The 19,279-nt window shown below is 40.4% G+C and overlaps 1 protein-coding gene across 11 annotated transcripts in view; it reads right to left on the minus strand.

Moving 5' to 3' along the window:
- The window catches only part of LOC122549923 (E3 ubiquitin-protein ligase HECW1-like), a 464,685-nt gene that overhangs the window by 211,542 nt on the left and 233,864 nt on the right, over window positions 1–19,279 (minus strand). For all 11 annotated transcript variants that reach the window (XM_043690154.2, XM_043690156.2, XM_043690157.2 and 8 more), the window contains one exon: window positions 12,494–13,873. In XM_043690154.2, the coding sequence (XP_043546089.2) occupies window positions 12,494–13,873 (1,380 nt within the window). The remainder of the gene's footprint in view (window positions 1–12,493; window positions 13,874–19,279) is intronic.

The following is a 19,279-nucleotide window of genomic DNA, read 5'->3' on the forward strand; positions in this document are numbered from 1 at the left end:
AAACTTGCATTTATATAGGACTTTTGAGTTCAGAATGTCCCAGCGACTTACAGTGGATTAAAACTTTCTTGAAGTGTAATCATTCTAATTTTGGAAATGTAGCCCCCAATTTGAGCACAACACGTTCCAACAGTCAACAATGTGTTAATGACTGGGTCATCTGCTTTCGGGATAAATGTTGCCCAGGTCTTCACAGGAACCTCTTTAAATGGATTGGATATGTTATATCAGTCTGACAGGCCTTTGTTTAATGTCTCATCCAGAAAGTAGCAATTGGAAGAGCACAGCACTGCCAGTTTATGATTATGTGTTTAAATTCACAACTTTCTAACTCTGAGGCAAGAATCCTACCATTGGCCAAAAGCTGATACCTACTACAAGGTAAGGGCTGTTTGTGCTGCTGTGTGCTACTTGTTTTGAACAGTGAGTATCACTATCAGGTTCCCCCAGATTAGGTATAACACATCCACATGCAAAGTGAAGCTCCCTTTAATTTTGCTAGCGTGTCTCAACTTCACTCTTTTAAAAGTGCCTGCTTTTGCAGCATTTTTCACACTGGGGCCATCAACATGGGCAATTTATTCCAAACTTGCAACAGTTTGTACTCTGGAATCGGATTGACACTATGCAAATTACTTTTCAGCAAGCTTACACTCTAAGAACCTGAAATGAAATTAAATACAGCTCTCAGAGTGAAAGGCCAGTGAAATCAAATGTTATATCTTGGTACCTATGACCCAAGTTCTAAGTGATTTATCTATACAATTTCAAGATTAGTTAAAGTTAACAAGTTACCCGGCCCAGATGGGATGCAGCCATGGTTAATGAGGGAAATTAGAAAGGAAATATCAGAAAGCTGTATTCACAATCCTTCAATCTTCCTTAGACATTGGAGATGTCTCAGAAGGCTGGACGATCACAAACTGAACAAGACTCCAAACAAACTAATACCCTTAATTGGGATAAACATGACAAGTACAGGTTAATTAGTCTAAAATGAACGCTGGGAAAAAGTACAAGAGAACATTATTACATAATCATAGAATAGAATGCTAAGCCCCTGGTTGCCGCTTTGTATATTAAACCAATATACTTTAGGTAATGCAGACATGGTCTAAGTTTAGGAATGAAATTGATCAGAGCTTTAGGTTCCCCATGATGGATTTAGAACATATTGCCTGAAAACATAGCGGAATCGGATTCCATTGGAATTTTCAAGGGACAATTGAATATTTATTTGAAAAGCAGCAATACGGCAATCTTTTGAGGAAAATGTTTGGTGTTGCACTAAATAGGAAATCTATTTCAAATAGTTAGTTGGCACAGAGTTGTCAGGATGAGTGGCTTATTCTGTGCTCTATGATTCCAGGAATTTATCTGTTTGCTTGTCCTCCCCTCTTAGACTCACACCATCGTGTATTTCTCAGATTCAAAATCAATGATCTCACACTCCACCAGACTGACTCTGCCTACCGCTGTTTAGTCAGCTCACTTAGTATGTGTAGATCCTATTGTAGCTTTCCTATTTCTCTGTGCCCAATTTCCTGTGCTTCTTAATTTAGGGAAATTATACATTTATGTTAACACTTTTCATCACTGTATTCAGAGAAAAGTTAAACTCTAGTGTAGAACTTTGTAGAATATCACTGGTCATAGTTTGGCACACATTTTATTTATATAAATTTATCAATTTTTTTCACAGGATAAATTGAAGCCCAGGATCCAGACGCAGCACAAAACAACGGGTGATATCACAGGAAAACCATTGGTAGATTAGATTTCTTAAAGTATGGAAACAGACCCTTTGGCCCAACAAGTCCACACCGACCCTCCGAACTGTAACCCACCCAAACCCATTCCCCTATCCTATATTTACCCCTGACTAATGCACCTAATACTATGAACAATTTATCATGGCCAATTCACCTGACCAGCACATCTTTTGGATTGTGGGAGGAAACCGTAGCACCTGAAGGAAACACATGCACACACAGGGAGAATGTGCAAACTCCACACAGACAGTTGCCCAAGGCTAGAATTAAATCCAGGTCCCTCACGCTGGTGAGGCAGCAGTGCTAACCACAGAGCCATTGTGCCACCCTCAGCAAATTTGACAATCTGTTTTAGGTTTACTTTCAAATTAAAACTATAAAAGATAAATATTTACAGATTATAAACTAAAAAGCAAATGAAGGGCTAAGTAATTAAAATAGAGATGATGAGCCAGGCTATGATGTAAATGCTCAATATGCGAGCTGGTGGACCTCATTGTTATACATAGTGACCGCATCTGTACCAAGTCTTGGTTTCTTGAGGAACTCTAGTTCAGAGTTGATGAGCGGGTATCTGAGCTTCAAACACTGGCACACATCAGGGAGGGGAAGACTTACTTGGCTGCTAAGTTTCAGGAGGCAGTCACACCCCTTGGATTGGGTCAGTGGTCAAGGACAGGAGAGTATGACTATGAGTGAGACAGGAAAAGAGATCCAGGAGGTAGCACTGAAGGATGCTCAGCCCTTGAGCTTGTTGAATAGATTTAGATTCTTGCTGCCTGTGTGGATGGAGAGTGGGGGCTGTAGGGAGGATGAGCAAACTGACCATAGCACTGTGGTATAGAGAGCCATTCAAGATGGGGAAAAAAAAGAGACAAGACAAATGTAGTTGTAATTAGGGACAGGAGAGCCAGGGAATAGATACTGTTCTATGTAGCCTGGATCTAAATTCCTGAAGGCTATATCATTTAGCTGTACACTGTCTCCCAGCTAGACCTTGGGCCAATTATTGATCTATCTCACAGTTGGGACGTTGATTCAGAAAACTAGAATACAAGTACAGAAAGTAATAAGGAAAACAAATGGAATTTTGGCATTTATCGGGAAAGGAATAGAATATAAAAGTAGCAAAGTGATGATGCAATTGTACAAGACATTTGTGAAACTGCACCAAGAGTACCATGCACAATTTTGGCCCCTTACTTGAGGATGTATATAGTTGCATTTGACGCAGCTCAGAGAAGATTCACTAGATTGATTCCAATAATGGAGAGTTTGTCTTATGAGGTGAAATTGAGCAGTTTAGCCCTATATTGCTTGGAGTTCAGAGGAATTACAGGATATCTACTTGAGGTATATAACATTCTAAAAAGGATTTAGAAAGTAGACATAGAAAGAATGTTTCCTCACATGGGCAATCTGTAATGAGAGGACATTATTTTACGATAAAAAGTAGTAGATTTAAAACAGAAATGGGGGAAAAATTACTTCTCTCAAATGGTCCTGAATCTGTGGAATTCACTACCTCAGAGTACGGTGCATGCCAGGACATTTAAGTTTAAGTAAATTTAAGGAGGAGATAGACAGACTTTTAATTTGTAACAGGTTGAAGGGTTTTGCAGAGTGAGCAGAAGTGTGGAGTTGAGGCTGAGATGAGATCAGCCATGATCATATCAAATGGCAGAGCAGGCTTGAGGAGCTGAAATGCCTACTCCTGCTCTGAGTTCTTGTGTTCCTATTTTCAAGCTTCTGTAACCTCTGTTAAATTTAATCCCAATTGCCACTTCAACATTAATAAGACAAGGAGTAAGTTAAATTTGATTTATGGAAAATGTAATGCAATGTTAGGTTGAATTTCACTACACTAATCATGCTGACTGGTATCTATATCAGAGGGGTTACTCTGACTGTCCTATGAGCTGTTTGCTAGGACTGCACTTTCTGTCTCTCTCTCCAATGGATCAGCCAATATTTCATATCAGAAATATTGAATTAGGCAGATTTAAGAGGAACTTAGTTTGAAAGGATTAATGAAACTAACCAAAACCAGGTTTTGGTTGGAATTACTGTTCTTCAAAATAAACTGCTCTAGGGTTTACAAATTGCTTGGCAGCTAGTATCGTTACAAGCAAAAGGAAGAAGCATCAAGTCATTAATAGCATTCTCATTTATTTCTTCTTTAATGCAGTCACGTGTATTCAAGAACTTCTGGTATTTATTGAACTATCAATATAATCCCCTTATTTTAATATTTTTCAGTATTACAGCTTTGCTAAGTTATAGTTATTAACTATGCAAGACTACAGTTTTATTCCTCTTGCATTTGAATGTCATTATTGTATTGGAATAATATAAGACAAAGGACTTGTTAAAAAATCTTTGTTTTGAGATCATCATTAAATGCTGAACAAAGGGAAACTTGTAGAAAGGTTAAAAACAGAAGTAAGGAGGCCTTAACTCTGCCTGAAAATACGCTTGTTAACGGGTCACATCGAGGTGTGAAAAACAAATGATTTAATGTGTTATGTTACATGTAAGTTTTGAGATGTAACCGTAGTGGTAGAGGCCTTTCTTCGTATCATGCATTTCAGATGAGACACAATGTGGAATATTTGTAGAAAGTTTCAGGGATGAAGTTGCAACCCCAGCTAAGGATGAACAGGAAGAATATTCAAATCATTTAGTTGCTGGAAACAACAATTCCATCGCAGTATTATTTCTTCCTAATATTTAAATAAAAGACTTAACTGTTTTCACATTCTCTGATTTTATTCAATAGTCAATTTGCCTGGACAGGGGCTCTTTTATCTCAGTTGTCTACATGACAAAAATACAATGCAGAATAAAGCCAACAGTTCAGGTTCAATCCCTGCACTGTCTGTGGTAGTTTATGTTCTGACTCCTAACCTTACCCTGTGCTGTGAAGTGTTACCCTCGAGCTGTAATTGTCTCCCTGTTATGAAGAAGGTAAGGAAAAGCCAGGGAGCTATAGACCAGTGAGCCTGACATCGGTAGTGGGCAAGTTGTTGGAGGGAATCCTGAGGGACAGGATGTACATGTATTTGGAAAGGCAAGGACTAATTAGGGATAGTCAACCATGGCTTTGTGCGTGGGAAATCATGTCTCATGAACTTGATTGAGGTTTTTGAAACAGTAACAAAGAGGATTGATGAGGGCAGAGTGGTCGATGTGATCTATATGGACTTCAGTAAGGCGTTCGACAAGGTTCCTCATGGGAGACTGGTTAGCAAGGTTAAATTTCATGGAATACAGGGAGAGCTAGCCATTTGGAGAGAGAACTAGCTCAAAGGTGCCAGATGGTGGTAGTGGAGGGTTGTTTTTCAGACTGGAGGCCTGAGACTAGTGCTGTGCCACAAGAGTGTGTGCTGGGTTCACTGCTTTTTGTCATTTATATAAATGATTTGGATGTGAACAGAGAAGTATAGTTAATAAGTTTGCAGATGTCACCAAACTGGAAATGTAATGGACAGTGAAGACAGTTACCTCAGAGTAAAATGGGATCTTTATCAGATGGGCCAATGGGCTGAGGAGTGGCAAATGGAGTTTAATTTAGATAAATGTGAGGTACTACATTTTGGAAAAGCAAATCAGAGCAGGACTTATACAATTAATGGTAAGGTCCTGGGGAGTGTTGCCAAACAAAGAGACCTTGGAGTGCCGGTTCATAGTTTCTTGAAAGTAGAGTTGTAGGTAGACAGGATAATGAAGAATGTGTTTGGTATGCTTTCCTTTATTGGTCAGAGTGTTGAGTATAGGCGTTGGGAGGTTATGTTGTAGCTGTACAGGACATTGGCTAGGCCACTTTTGGAATATTGTGTGCAATTCTGGTTTCGTTTCTATTGGAAGGATGTTGTGAAATTTGAAATAGTTCAGAAAAGATGTTGCCAGGATTGGAGGATTTGAGTTTAGGGAGAGGCTGGATAGGCTGGAGCTGTTTTCCTTGGAGTGTTGGAGGCTGAGGGGTGATAGTATTGAGGTTTATAAAATCATGAGGGGCATGGATGGAATAAACAGACAAGGTCTTTTCCCTGGTGTGGGGGAGTCCAGAACTAGAGATCATAGGTTTAGGGTTAGAGGGGAAAGATAAAAGAGACCTAAGGGGCAACTTTTTCACACAGAGGGTGGTGTGTGTATGGAATGAGTGAGCAGAGGAGGTGGTGGAGGCTGGTACAATTACAGCATTTAAAAGGCATCTGGATGGGTATATGAATAGGAAGGGTTTGGAGGGATATGGATGAAGTGCTAGCAAATGGGAATAGATTAGGTTAGGACATCTGGTCAGCATGGACAAGTTGGAGCGATGATGACTCTATGACTCTAAGAAAGCTATGTCCTTTGTGGACCAGGGTTCCTTATATTTATCAATGCCTTATTAATGCTCTTTCATAAATCTAGATAAATCTAGACATCTTTGGCATTACCATAGTTTACAACAGAGATACGCCAAGCTTGGGAACATTGTAAACTACAAGGAAGATGGTTATAGATTACAAAAGAATGAGTAAAAGCAATACGAACTAAAGGATACAACTCTAAAAGAACTGTAAAACAAAAGATGCTTCAGGATGAATGAGCATAAATCATTAAAGATGGTTGTAACCTACGGTTGTGGAAGCAATTAAGAAGGGATAATCCTGGAGTTTTGTAAATAAAGTCATTTGTTCACATTTTTCTTTAAGAGTGAATGTCTCTATTGTGGTGAAAATGCTGGGAGTCCCCATGTATTGGAAGTCTTGTGCTTTTTCTATTTAAATCTGACTTTGATATCCTCATTGTCTGGAACCTTGAGCGCACAGAGCACAGCAGCTCAGAGTTCCACTGAATTTATTTGCATAACCATAGGTACTCACTTGGAAATATGAAGTACCTGGATATGTGGTGCCAGGACACATTTGCCTGGGAGGGAGAAGGTCTGGAGGATGTTAGGTGTCCTTTGAGATTGCAAAACATAGGCATTAATGGGTCTGCAGAATGTAAACACCTACTGAAACTGTCAAAGCTGTCAAAGAAATGTCAAAATTCTCAAAAGAAGTTAAATGTATTTGTTTTCATAAAGGATAAGTTGAAATAATCTCAATGTTTTTTAATCAATAAGAATATTTTTAAAAGTAGTGACTTCATCAAAAACTTATTTCATGCCAGCACAGTACCTGAGATTTGTCTATATTGGATACTAGTGAGATGCATGAAAAATGGTTGGCAAAGGGTAATTGACAGCTGACATGATTTGGCATAGGGGCTATCAAAGTTGGAAGGTACAGGGACTCAGGGTGCTAGAATCATAGAACGTTTATAGCACAGAGAAAGAACACTTGGCCCTTTGTGTCTGTGCTCACTAAACAAAACAAGCCACTTTCCCTAATCCCACTTCCTAGCATTTGGACCATAGCTCTGCAGGTTGCAACACTTGAGGTGCACATCCAGAAATATGTTAACTGAGTCTATGGTTTGTGACAGTACTACCTTTTCAAGCAGAGTGTTCCAGATCCCTACCACCCTCTGGGGTTAAACTAACTTTTCTTCATCTCCTTTCAATCTTTCTTCCAATCCCTTTAAATGTATGCCTCCTAGTCATTGGCCCCTCTGATAAGGCAAATAGACTTTAAGTCCTTCTCAATCCACTCAACCTCTTCTGCTCCAAGAAAAACAATCCTAACTTATCCTAATCTTTCCTCATAACTAGCTTTTTGTAGTTCAGACAGCATTCTCATAACCTCTGCCTTAGCGCTGGCTCTAGTACAATTACATCATTTCTGTAATGAAGTGACCAGAACTGCACACAGCACTCAAGTTGTGGTCTAGGAATTGACTTACACTGTTCCAGAAAACCTATCTGCTCCTATATTCTATACTATACTAATGAAGGAAAGGATTCCATGTGCCTTTTTAACCACTTTTTTCCATCTGTTACCTTTAGGGATCAGTAGACACACATTTGCTCATTCACTTGGTCCCTTATTTGCTCTGCACCAATCAGTACAGTCCCATTTATACTGTATTCCTTTGTTTTGTTTGATCTCCCCAAATGTGTTGTAGATTGAATTCCATTTGTTACTTCTCTGTTTACCCAACCAATCCATTGATACCGTCCTGTAGTCTATAGCTATTGTTCCCATTGTTAACTACATGGCTAATTTTTGTATCACCTGCAAATTGCTTTGTCCAAATCATTAACGTGTAGCACAAAAAGCAGGGACCTAGTATTGAATCCTGCTGAACCCTCCTATAAACAATCTTCCAGTTACAACAAAATAAAAAAAAACAAAGAACAGTGTAGCACAAGAACAGACCCTTCAGCCCTCCAAGCCTGCACTGACACATTTTACCCTTTCATACTAAAACTGTCTTCACTTACAGGATCTGCATCCCTCTAAAGCCTTCCTATTCATGCATTCATTCAGCTGCTTCTTGAATGCTGCTTTTGTGTCTAACGTGTCAACAAGACCCTATTTGCCCTGCTACTGAGCTCATTTTGTATTAATTTACCTCCATTCTCCTGGCTCCAATAAATGGGCTTTTATTTTTTTTATAACCAGTCTACCATGTGGAATGTTATCATAAGCCTTGATGTAGACCACATCAACTCCATTACTGTCATCAATGCTCCTTGTTACATATTCAAAAAATACAATCAAGTTCATCAGTCACTGTCTCCCTTTAACTAAACAATTCTAACTATCCTTGATTACTCTGTGTTAGTGTCAGTTTATCCTGTCTCTCAGAATGGTTTTGAATAACTTACTCAATATTGAAATTAGACTAACTGGCTTGTAATTATTCAGGCTATCTCTTGCTCCCTTTTTAAACAAACATAAAACCTTAACACTCCTCCAATTGTCTGACAACACATCTGTATACAATCTGGATTAGAAATTATGATTATGCCTTCCATTTTTCTTCCCTGGTTTCTTGACCAAGTTAAATTACATGTCATCTGGGCTTGTAATCTATCCACTTTCAAAGATGCTAGCCCCATTAATTGTTGAAAAAAGTACACATTTGTCAATGTATTTTGTTTTGCATTGATCAGGTCGATTCATAAGAATGCATGAGAGGAGAGTGCTGATTGGTTGGCAAGTGGACTGTGATTGGTTCATTATTGCAGGAGAGGAGAGTGCTGATTGGTTGGCAAGTGGACTGTGATTGGTAGAAGCTTTGCCATGGAGAATGCATCATCTAGTGATGATTGACACAGAACTTCCAGGCTTTGTTTAAATCTTAATGAAGACAAGTTGACTCTGATTGATCAGGACAGTGCTTGAGAAAAGACCAGCAAATGACTATCACCTATTTTGTTACTTTGAAACAACACAGTATGTGTACATGTTGTTTCTGCCACCAAAGAACATAGTCCTTTGCATTAAAAAATGTAACAATCAATCATCATTAATTGCTGCATTCTCCAAGGAAACACTTTTCAAAAATAGAGTCCACTGGTCAATCAATGAGCAGCTATCTTCTCTTACACAGTATAAATGTTGGCTTTTCTATTGAATATTTCTTTTTGTGAATTGTCCTGATGAATGTAAGATAAAAAGCTTTGACAAAATATGTATTTTTTAAAAATAAATATTTAAGTTTACGACTACCAAAAACTATTTGAATCCCACTAATATTTCTCCCCCCATGATTATCACATCAATAGGTCACATTTTTCCTCCTTAATTACAGTATTTGCATTGTTCCACTCTTTTATGAAGACAGATATAAGGCATTAATTAAGAATTATATGTATAAGGGGTATGAGGGGCCATAGCAGTGGGTAGAGAGGCTTTGGCTGACATAAGAGGTATGAGGGAACATAGGTGTGACATAGACGGTGCATGTAGCAGCTGTGGTGCGGAAAGGAGTGTGAGGGGTTAGTGGTTCTTTTTGTTTCTTTTTTTAGTTGAACTGCAGTACACTGCCGATACACAGAGGTCAGCATTATATTCAGTTCACATTAGCAGTCAGCAGCCTCTATTCTTGTTCAGTGTTTATCTGGCCCACCTCCAAGGAGCCCTGCTGTACAGAAACAAAATATGACCTTCTGAGACTCTTTCTGCCAGGCCAGGTTTGTGGAGGGGAAATATTCGGCCTCTACATTCCTGACTTTGGAGCAATAATCAGGGCCTAGGTATTCAAAAACAAGGAAGTTATGATCAACATGCATAAACTTCTGGTGTCAACTGGAGTTGTGTGTCCAACTTTGAGGACCACATGTTTGGAAGGATGTGAAAGCTTTAGTAAGAGTCAGAATATATTGATAAGAATAGGTCAAGTCATGAAATGTTTTTATTATATGGATAGATTGAAGAAGCTGGGGCTGTTCTCCTTAGAGAAGGGAACATTAGAAGAGATCTGAGAAAAGTGCTCACAACCATAAAGGGTTGAGAAGAGTAAACCTATTCTCATTTGTCATAGGATTGAAAACCATGAATATAAAGTGATGGTAAAGCAATGACAACCTGAGGAAAAGCAAATGGTGAGAGTCTGGAATGAACTACCTGAGAATGTGGTGGAGTTAGATTCAGTCAGGCTTTGAAAACAGAATTGAACAATTGCCTGAAGGAAAAAAGACTTGCAAGGCAATAGCGATTGAGCAAGGGGATTTGGGACTAATTAAATTGCTCTTGTAGAGAGCTGACAAAGATATAATGGGCCAAACAGACTCCAATTCTACCATGCTATAAATCAGATTTTCAGCATCCAAGCCACACTCAATCTGCACTCCAGCGTGAAGATTGCATTTGTTTCTTTCAAGCCCATCACCCAAGTGGTATCAATGCTCAAACACAAGCAAGACATGTGGCAACTCATGCATTACCCAAAACAGGGCACATGGATTACAATCATCAAAATGTGCTATGTTTTGTTTCCGATATAGGAAACATTTTAGAAGGGGGAATAAGATAACTTTCTGATACCTGAGTGCTTTGTGATTCACAGCAAGACTGTTTGCCTCTATTCAGTTCAAACTCATTGTCTATACAGTGAGAATACCAACAAAATATGTAATTGAGCAACCTTAGATGAAGCCAACCTGGATTCTCACAAGTGCACCTGCACAGGAACTATGTTGTCAACCTCTTAGTTATGATAACTGATCGATTTTAAAAAGGTTTTGTTGGGATCAAGTATCTCCCAATATTTCAAAGCACATGCTTGTTCATGTACATAACAATGTACTGAAGAATATGAAGCTCTGTAATGAGTAGATTCATATGAATATCCAAGTTAGGAGCGAAAGTTGGTCACATGGTCTCTTGAGCCTGCCCCATCCCATTCAATAATAACAAGGCTGATCTAATTTCTCCACATTGCCCCCCAGAAATGTTGATCCTCCGGTTTATCAAGAATCCATCTATATAACTCAATCACCAACACACTATGAATGGAACACAGATGTGCTTTTTTAACAATGTTAATGTATATATAGGACAAGATATGCATTCTTGGGTCATAGGATGTGGTGCACCATATAATTGATGGCTATATCACAATACATTCAAAGAAAAGTGTGTGCAGATTAAAGATAGCACATACTCTGACCTGCACTGTCTGTGGATGAGGTCTAATTTTTAGAGCACCAAAGTGCTAGAATTAATTTGTTGACAGATTGCGAGTTTGAAAGGGGTGGTCCCTCAGTGTATCCGAATTGGATTTAATTATTTCAAATGATTACACGTAAAATCACTGACAACCTCAGAAACCAGAGATGGAAAATGTTGTCACTCAACACAAAGGGCAATTGAAACACCCCAATATGTTGTGTCAGTGAGCCTGAGCTATGCTCCAGTTGTACAATACCTGCTTGGAATGGATGTTGAAGGAGAAATCTTAATCTTAAAAAATATTTTTTTTTGTTCCTTGACTCATCCCCAGTCTGCAGCATTTTTCTGTTCACTCAGATTTTAACTGTTGATATTCCAGAAGCAACCAGCATTCTTCAATGAATACTGAAACCATAATTACTTTACCCAGTGGCTATTACAGTGCACCATCGCTACTCACCAAAAAAAGATGATACATTTAAGTAGATGATGTATTTAAGGTACAGTAGCTTGACAGCTCTAAGCTAGGACTGCCTTATTGGTTGCCTGATGTATTTCAACAGTGTAGGAATTGCACTTTGTTGTTATCTGTTTCTGGACTCCTTCATAAAAGAACAACTTTCCTCTTCTACAGGGGTTAAAATGATGCAAATAGTTTCTTTAAAAAAATCGCTGTTTAATGGCATTTGCCGTTCTAACATAAGAGTGCCAAACTTGAGAACTATGGATTATATTGAGCTGAGGTGGTCTTTGGGGAGGTCACAGGGGCCTCTTGGAACTAATGTCACTGGTGTCAGCTTTTATTTCACTATTCCTGCGACTTTTACCCTGTGCACTAGTAAAAAAAAAATCACTTTATTTTAGGGTTTTTTGTAGCGACCGGCCATTGACCAACAACAACCAGCAGTTGTACTTCTAACGATTCAGTAACTGAGTTACAGGTTATTTATTCCACAACATATTAAACATAGCCTTTACACCTTAAGAAATTTTTTTTAAAACCTGCATTACTGATAAGGCGAAGTGGAAATGACTGAGAAAAGAAATATATTTTTGTTCAATTACACATAAGTATAAACCACTCCTTAAGTGGTTAACATAACCTAAAAATGGTTTGGGAATACGGATTATTATTCAGTGTATGTATATTGCATATCTGACTCTAACCTTCAATGTTGTCTCCCTGTCCTGCAGCTGGACTTTCATTTCCTGTTGTCCTTTCCAATGCTTGGGCTCCAGGCTCCCTTGGCCAATGAATGACGCTGTCTGCTTGTTCCCTCTCATAGTACTCAGGACTATGTCCTGAACCTGGCACAGACTCAAACGCACTGTTCTCATCCTCCTCCTCTTCTTGTGAAGAGAAAACTGTACTTTCAGACAACCGTGCACTGTCAATTGAGGAGAACCTTGTATGGCTTGAGGAGAAGTGATTTGTACCTTCATAGCAGGAAGTGCTTTGGCAGGAAGTGCTATAACAGGAGGTGCTGTAACAAGAGGTGCTGTAACAGGACGCTCTACAACATGGTGTATTACACATGTCCCACTCATTATTGACCTGCCGTGTAGCAATTGTTTCTGTCTCGCTTTGATTTCTCTGTTGATTTTTCTCCAGTATCTGATCTAACTCAGAAAGATGTTCAACTGATGCACTACGGGGCAACATCCTTCGCCCAACATGGTTCGGCTCACTTGTGGCACAAATTATTTCAGATTCAGTTGTATCTGTTTCATTAGGTGCATTTTTATCCTCAGGATCTTTTGCCAGTGGTGGCAAGGATGCAAATTTGTTGTTGATCTCTTCCTGTTCATCCCCACCATCAAGCTGAGCAGAAGGCAAGCTATGGAGCAGACGGTGCAGAGTGATGTAGTGTGTCCGAGGGGTTTCTGGTTCACCTGAACCACAAGCTGAAGCTAGCACCGATTCCAGTTCAGATACTGGCAGTGAGAATGGTCTAATCTTCCTCCGGACTGTTCTCCTCAATATCAATGTGCTGTCTTCCTGCTCAGGTGAAGCTTCATTGTTAACAACACCAGTCTCATTTCCTTCAGTGGGATCGACATCTTCAGCAGCAGTTTCAACATCAAGGACTGACTGGCCAGAACACGCATCTTCTCCTTGAGTGACAGTGTTACCTTCCACTGTTTCTGTCTCACAACCAACATCTAAAACAGAGTCAGCTTGATGATGGGACAAATCAGTAAAGGTAGGCGGAGATACTTTGGATGTGGGCTCCACAAGGTCCAAAGTATCTGCTGGGAAAAGATTCTCTTTGTCAGGCTCATCGACTCCATTCGCATTTTCAATGGCTTGCTCTAATTCACTGACTGGTGAATTCACATTCTTCATACTGTTGTCTTGATTCTTTAAATCTTTGCCATTCACCTTACTTTTACTTCCATTCAATTGCTCAGCTTCTTCTACAGCCAGGTTTGTTGAAGCAGCAGTCTGAGACTCAAAGCAAACCTGCTTTGTTAAGTCCCCCACCAATTGATTCTCCTGCTGTTCAACTGGTACTGTGTCATTACTGACGGAAACATCATCATCATCTACAAAAGATAGAAAAATGAGCAAATGGATGCATCTCCATAACAAACTTATATACTGTAGTGGCATATCTTATTAAAACACAACAAGTGCTGGAAATACACAACAGGTCACTAAGTATCCATAAAAAAGGAAAGGTTAATCCTAATAGTGACTTTCATCTGCAAGTCATATATTATCTGTCTGACAAACAGGTCATCAGTAGTTGAAAATCTCAATCAACTCATTGCATCCAGGCCAGCCTGAGACATCACTTTCTAAACAATGGTTGCACACTTTTTTATGATTTTCTGGTACAAGGGCATAGGACATAGTGGCCACTCAGGAAAAGGCTCTGGATATTTTGCGAAAACATTTTTGTGGGGCCTGAAGGAACAGAACTGCTAAATTTATTATCAACAGAAATTACTGAATACACTCAGTGGGTCTGACAGTATCTGTGGAAAGAAAATAGAGTTAATAGAACATAGAACATTACAGTGCAGTACAGGCCCTTCGGCCCTCGATGTTGCGCCGACCTGTCATACCAATCTGAAGCCCATCTAACCTACACTATTCCATGTACGTCCATATGCTTGTCCAATGACAACTTAAATGTACTTAAAGTTGGCGAATCTACTACCATTGCAGGCAAAGCATTCCATAACCTTACTACTCTCTGAGTAAAGAAACTACCTCTAACATCTGTCCTATATCTATCACCCCTCAATTTAAAGCTATGCCTCCTCGTGCCCACCGTCACCATATTTGGAAAAAGGCTCTCCCTGTCCACCCTATCTAACCCTCTGATTATCTTATATGTCTCTATTAAGTCACCTCTCAACCTTCTTCTCTCCAACGAAAACAGCCTCAAGTCCCTCAGCCTTTCCTTGTAAGACCTTCCCTCCATACCAGGAAATATCCTAGTAAATCTCCTCTGCACCCTTTCCAAAGCTTCCACATCCTTCTTATAATGCGGTGACCAGAACTGTACACAGTACTCCAAGTGTGGGCGCACCAGAGTTTTGTACAGTGCAGCATAACCTCATGGTTCCAGAACTCGATCCCTCTATTCATAAAAGCTAAAACACTGTATACCTTCTTAACAACCCTGTCAACCTGGGTGGCAACTTTCAAGGATCTGTGTACCTGGACACCAAGATCTCTCTGCTCATCTACACTACCAAGAATCTTACCATTAGCCCAATACTTTGCATTCCAGTTACTCCGACTAAAGTGAATCACCTCACACTTGTCCGCATTAAACTTCATTTGCCACCTTTCAGCCCAGCTCTGCAGCTTATCTATGTCTCTCTGTAACCTACAACATCCTTCGTCACTATCAACAACTCCATCAACCTTAGTGTCATCTGAAAATTTACTAACCCACCCTTCTACACCCTCAACCAGGTCGTTTATAAAAATGACAAACAGCAGTGGACCCAAAACCGACCCTTGCAGTACACCACTAGTAACTGGACTCCAGGATGAACATTTCTCAAACACCACCCTCTGTCTTCTTTCAGCAAGCCAATTACTGATCCAAACTGCTATATCTCCCACAATCCCATTCCTCTGCATTTTGTACAATAGCCTACTGAGGGGAACCTTATCGAATGCCTTGCTGAAATCCATATACACCACATCAACCAGTTTACTCTCATCTACCTGTTTGGTCACCTTCTCAAAGAACTCAATAAGGTTTGTGAGGCACGACCTATCATTCACAAAACCGTGCTGACTATCCCTAATCAAATTATTCTTTTCGAGATGATTATAAATCCTATTTCTTATAACCTTTTCCAACACTTTAGCAACAACTGAAGTAAGGCTCACTGGTCTATAATTACCAGGGTTGTCTCTACTCCCCTTCTTGAACAGGGGAACCACATTTGCTATCCCTTACATGGCTTCCCAGAGGATCCTAGGATAAATCCCATTCGGCCCAGGGGACTTATCCATTTTCACACTGTGCAGGATTTCTAATACCTCTTCCCTGTGAACCTCAATCCCATCTAAGCCTGTATCTCAGTATTCTCCTTGACAACATTGTCGTTTTCTAGAGTGAATACTGTCAAAAAATATTCATTTAATGCTTCCCCTATCTACTCTGACTCGACACACAACTTCCCACTACTATCTTTGATTGGCCCTAATCTTACTCTCGTCATTCTTTTATTCCTTAAATACCTATAGAAAGCCTTAGGGTTTACCCTGATGCTATCCGCCAACAACTTCTCATGTCTCCTCCTGGCTTTTCTGAGCTCTCTCTTTAGGTCTTTCCTGGCTACCTTGTAACCCTCAAGCGCCCTAACGGAGCCTTCACATCTCACCCCAACATAAACCTTCTTCTTCCTCTTGACCAGAGATTCCACTTCCCTCGTAAACCACGGCTCCCACGCTCTACAGCTTCCTCCCTGCCTGACTGGTACATACTTATCGAGGACACACAGGAGCCTTTCCTTGAATAAGCTCCACATTTCCAATGTGCCCATCCCCTGCAGTTTCCTTCACCATCCTATGCTTCCTAAATCTTTCCTAATCGCATTGTAATTGCCTTTCCCCCAGCTGTAACTCTTGCCCAGTGGTGTACACCTATCCCTTTCTATCACTAAAATAAACATAACAGAATTGTGATCACTATCACCAAAGTGCTCACCTACTTGCAAGTCTAACACCTGGCCAGGCTCATTACCCAGTACCAAATCTAATGTGGCTTCGCCCCTTGTTGGCCTGTCTACATACTGTGTCAGGAAGCCCTCCTGCACACACTGGACAAAAACTGACCCAACTATAGTGTTCCCAGTCAATATTAGGAAAGTGGAAGTCCCCCATGACAACTACCCTGTCTCTCTCACTGCTATCAAGAATCATCTTTGCTATCCTTTCCTCTACATCTCTGGAACTATTCGGAGGCCTATAGAAAACTCCAAACAGGGTGACCTCTCCTTTCCTGTTTCTAACCTTAGCCCATACTACCTCAGTTGACGAGTCCCCAAACATCCTTTCTGCAACTGTAATACTGTCCTTGACCAACAATGCCACACCTCCCCCTCTTTTACCATCTTTTCTGATCTTACTGAAGCATCGAAATCCTGGAACCTGCAACAACCATTCCTGTCCCTGCTCTATCCATGTCTCCAAAATGGCCACAACATCGAAGTCCCAGGTACCAACCCATGCTGCAAGTTCACCCACTTTATTCCGGATGCTCCTGGTGTTGAAGTAGACACAGTTCAAACCAACTTCTTGCTTGCCGGTGCCATCTTGCGTCCCTGAAACTTGATTTCGGACCTCCCTAGTCTCAACCTTTTCTATACTCGAACTACAATATTGGTCCCCATCCCCTGCTGGATTAGTTTAAACCCACCCCAATAGTCTTAGCGAAATCCCCCCCCCCCCCCCCCCAGAGGATATTGGTACCCCTCTGGTTCAGATGAAGACCATCCTGCTTGTAGAGGTCCCAGCTACCCCAGAAAGAGCCCTAATTATCCAAGAATTCAAAACCCTCCCTCCTGCACCATCCTGTAGCCACGTGTTCAACTCCTCTCTCTCCCTATTGCTCGCCTCACTAGCATGTGGCATGAGCAACAAACCAGAGACAACAACTCTGTTCATCCTAGCTCTAAGCTTCCATCTTGGCTCCCTGAATTTCTGCCTTAAATCCCCATCTCTCTTCCTACCTATGTCGTTGGACCACGACGTGGGGCTGATCCCTCTCCCCCTTACGGTTCCCAAAAACATGATAAGAGACATCATGAACCCTGGCACCTGGGAGGCAACACACCAACCGCGAGTGTCTCTCATCCCCACATCATCCTATCTGTTCCCCTAACTATGGAGTCCCCAATGACTACTGCTCTGCTCATCTTCCCCCTTCCCTTCTGAGCAGCAGGGACAGACTCTGTGCCAGAGCCCTGTGCCCCATTGCTTTCCCCTGGTAAGTCCCCCCCCCCCCCCAACAGTATCCAAAACGGTATACTTATTGTTGAGGGGAATGGCCACAGGGGATCCCTGCACCGCCTGTCAGTTCCCTTTCTGTCCCCTGACTGTAACCCATCTGCCTTTTTCTTGTACCTGAGGAGTGACTACCACCCTGTAACTCCTCTCAATAACCCCTTCTGCCTCCTGAATGATCCGAAGTTCATCCAGCTCCAGCTCCAGTTCCGTAACATGGTTTTCGTGGAGCTGGAGCTGGATGCACTTCCCACAGATGTAGTCGGCAGGGACACTAGTGGTGACCCTTACCTCCCACATTCTGCAGGAGGAATATTCAACTGCCATAACCTCCATTCTGCAGGAGGAATATTCAACTGCCATAACCTCCATTCCCACTATTCTAAATTCCCAAAGAGACTGTTGAAAAATACGGAATAATGTTTTGTGAGTTAAGGAGTTTCAGAGATAACCAGTTCTGAAGAAGGGTCACTGGACCCAAAATATTAACTCAATTTCTCTTCACAAATGCTGACACAGCTACTGAGTTTTTCAAACAATTTCTGTTTGAACTGCACCTGCAGATCTTTTGAATTGAATTGAACTGAATTGAATTGAATTGAATTTATTGTCACGTTTTTTGGAAAAAGGTATCATGAATTGGGCACTGAGCTAATCACTTCATATTCCACTGGATATGTTTATTCCTTCGTTCAATGTGTTTGGATGTCCCAGCTCATTTCAACATATGGAATTCTTTCCCAGCAACCTCTTTCCAACTCTTTAAACTGAACGTACTATATTTTAACTATAACTAACTTAACTATAGTTATGTCTCTATCATGACAAAGGCTTCTGCATAAGTACTTCCTAATCCACAAAAATCATTTACTCAGACACATATCTTTGAGATCACTGACCATTTTCGCTCGGCAAAGAATATTGCCCACACAGTTCAGAACAGGAACCATAGAAATCCATGAACATTTGTTATTTCTCCATCTGGTCCTATAACGTTGGAAATCAATACTTCAATCATTAGGTCATGAACTCTGAGAAACAGCTAAATGCTAATCTTTGTCACTTGCTGTTACTAGTTCACTTAGTAACAAGCTGTTGTGTGGAACATTTTAAAGACAGTTAGAAACATTTAGTAGCAGTTAGCAGATACTGGATTTAGTTTTCTATTTTGTGAAAGTAAGGAAGCAGAAATAAAGTACAGAATAGGACTAGACCATTAATGTTTGTTCCACCACTTTGTATTATCATCTCGATCATGGATTCTACCCATTTCACTGATCTTAGCTGATTCTTGATCCCTGAAAACACACACTGCAGATTAATGCAATCAGTTTCAAGAACGAAAGATAAAGTGATGGGCATATGAAGCAGCAATGTATCAATAATATTCCCCAATTCTTCGCTTTTCCAAATACGTCAACAAAATTTTTTCTGCTTTCATAACTAATGCTGAATTGAATTAAGATTACTTA

Source organism: Chiloscyllium plagiosum, unplaced genomic scaffold, assembly GCF_037043375.1.
Source record: "Chiloscyllium plagiosum isolate Xiang-an unplaced genomic scaffold, Cpla_swu_hap1 HiC_scaffold_5, whole genome shotgun sequence".
NCBI classification, from domain to species: Eukaryota; Metazoa; Chordata; class Chondrichthyes; order Orectolobiformes; family Hemiscylliidae; genus Chiloscyllium; species Chiloscyllium plagiosum.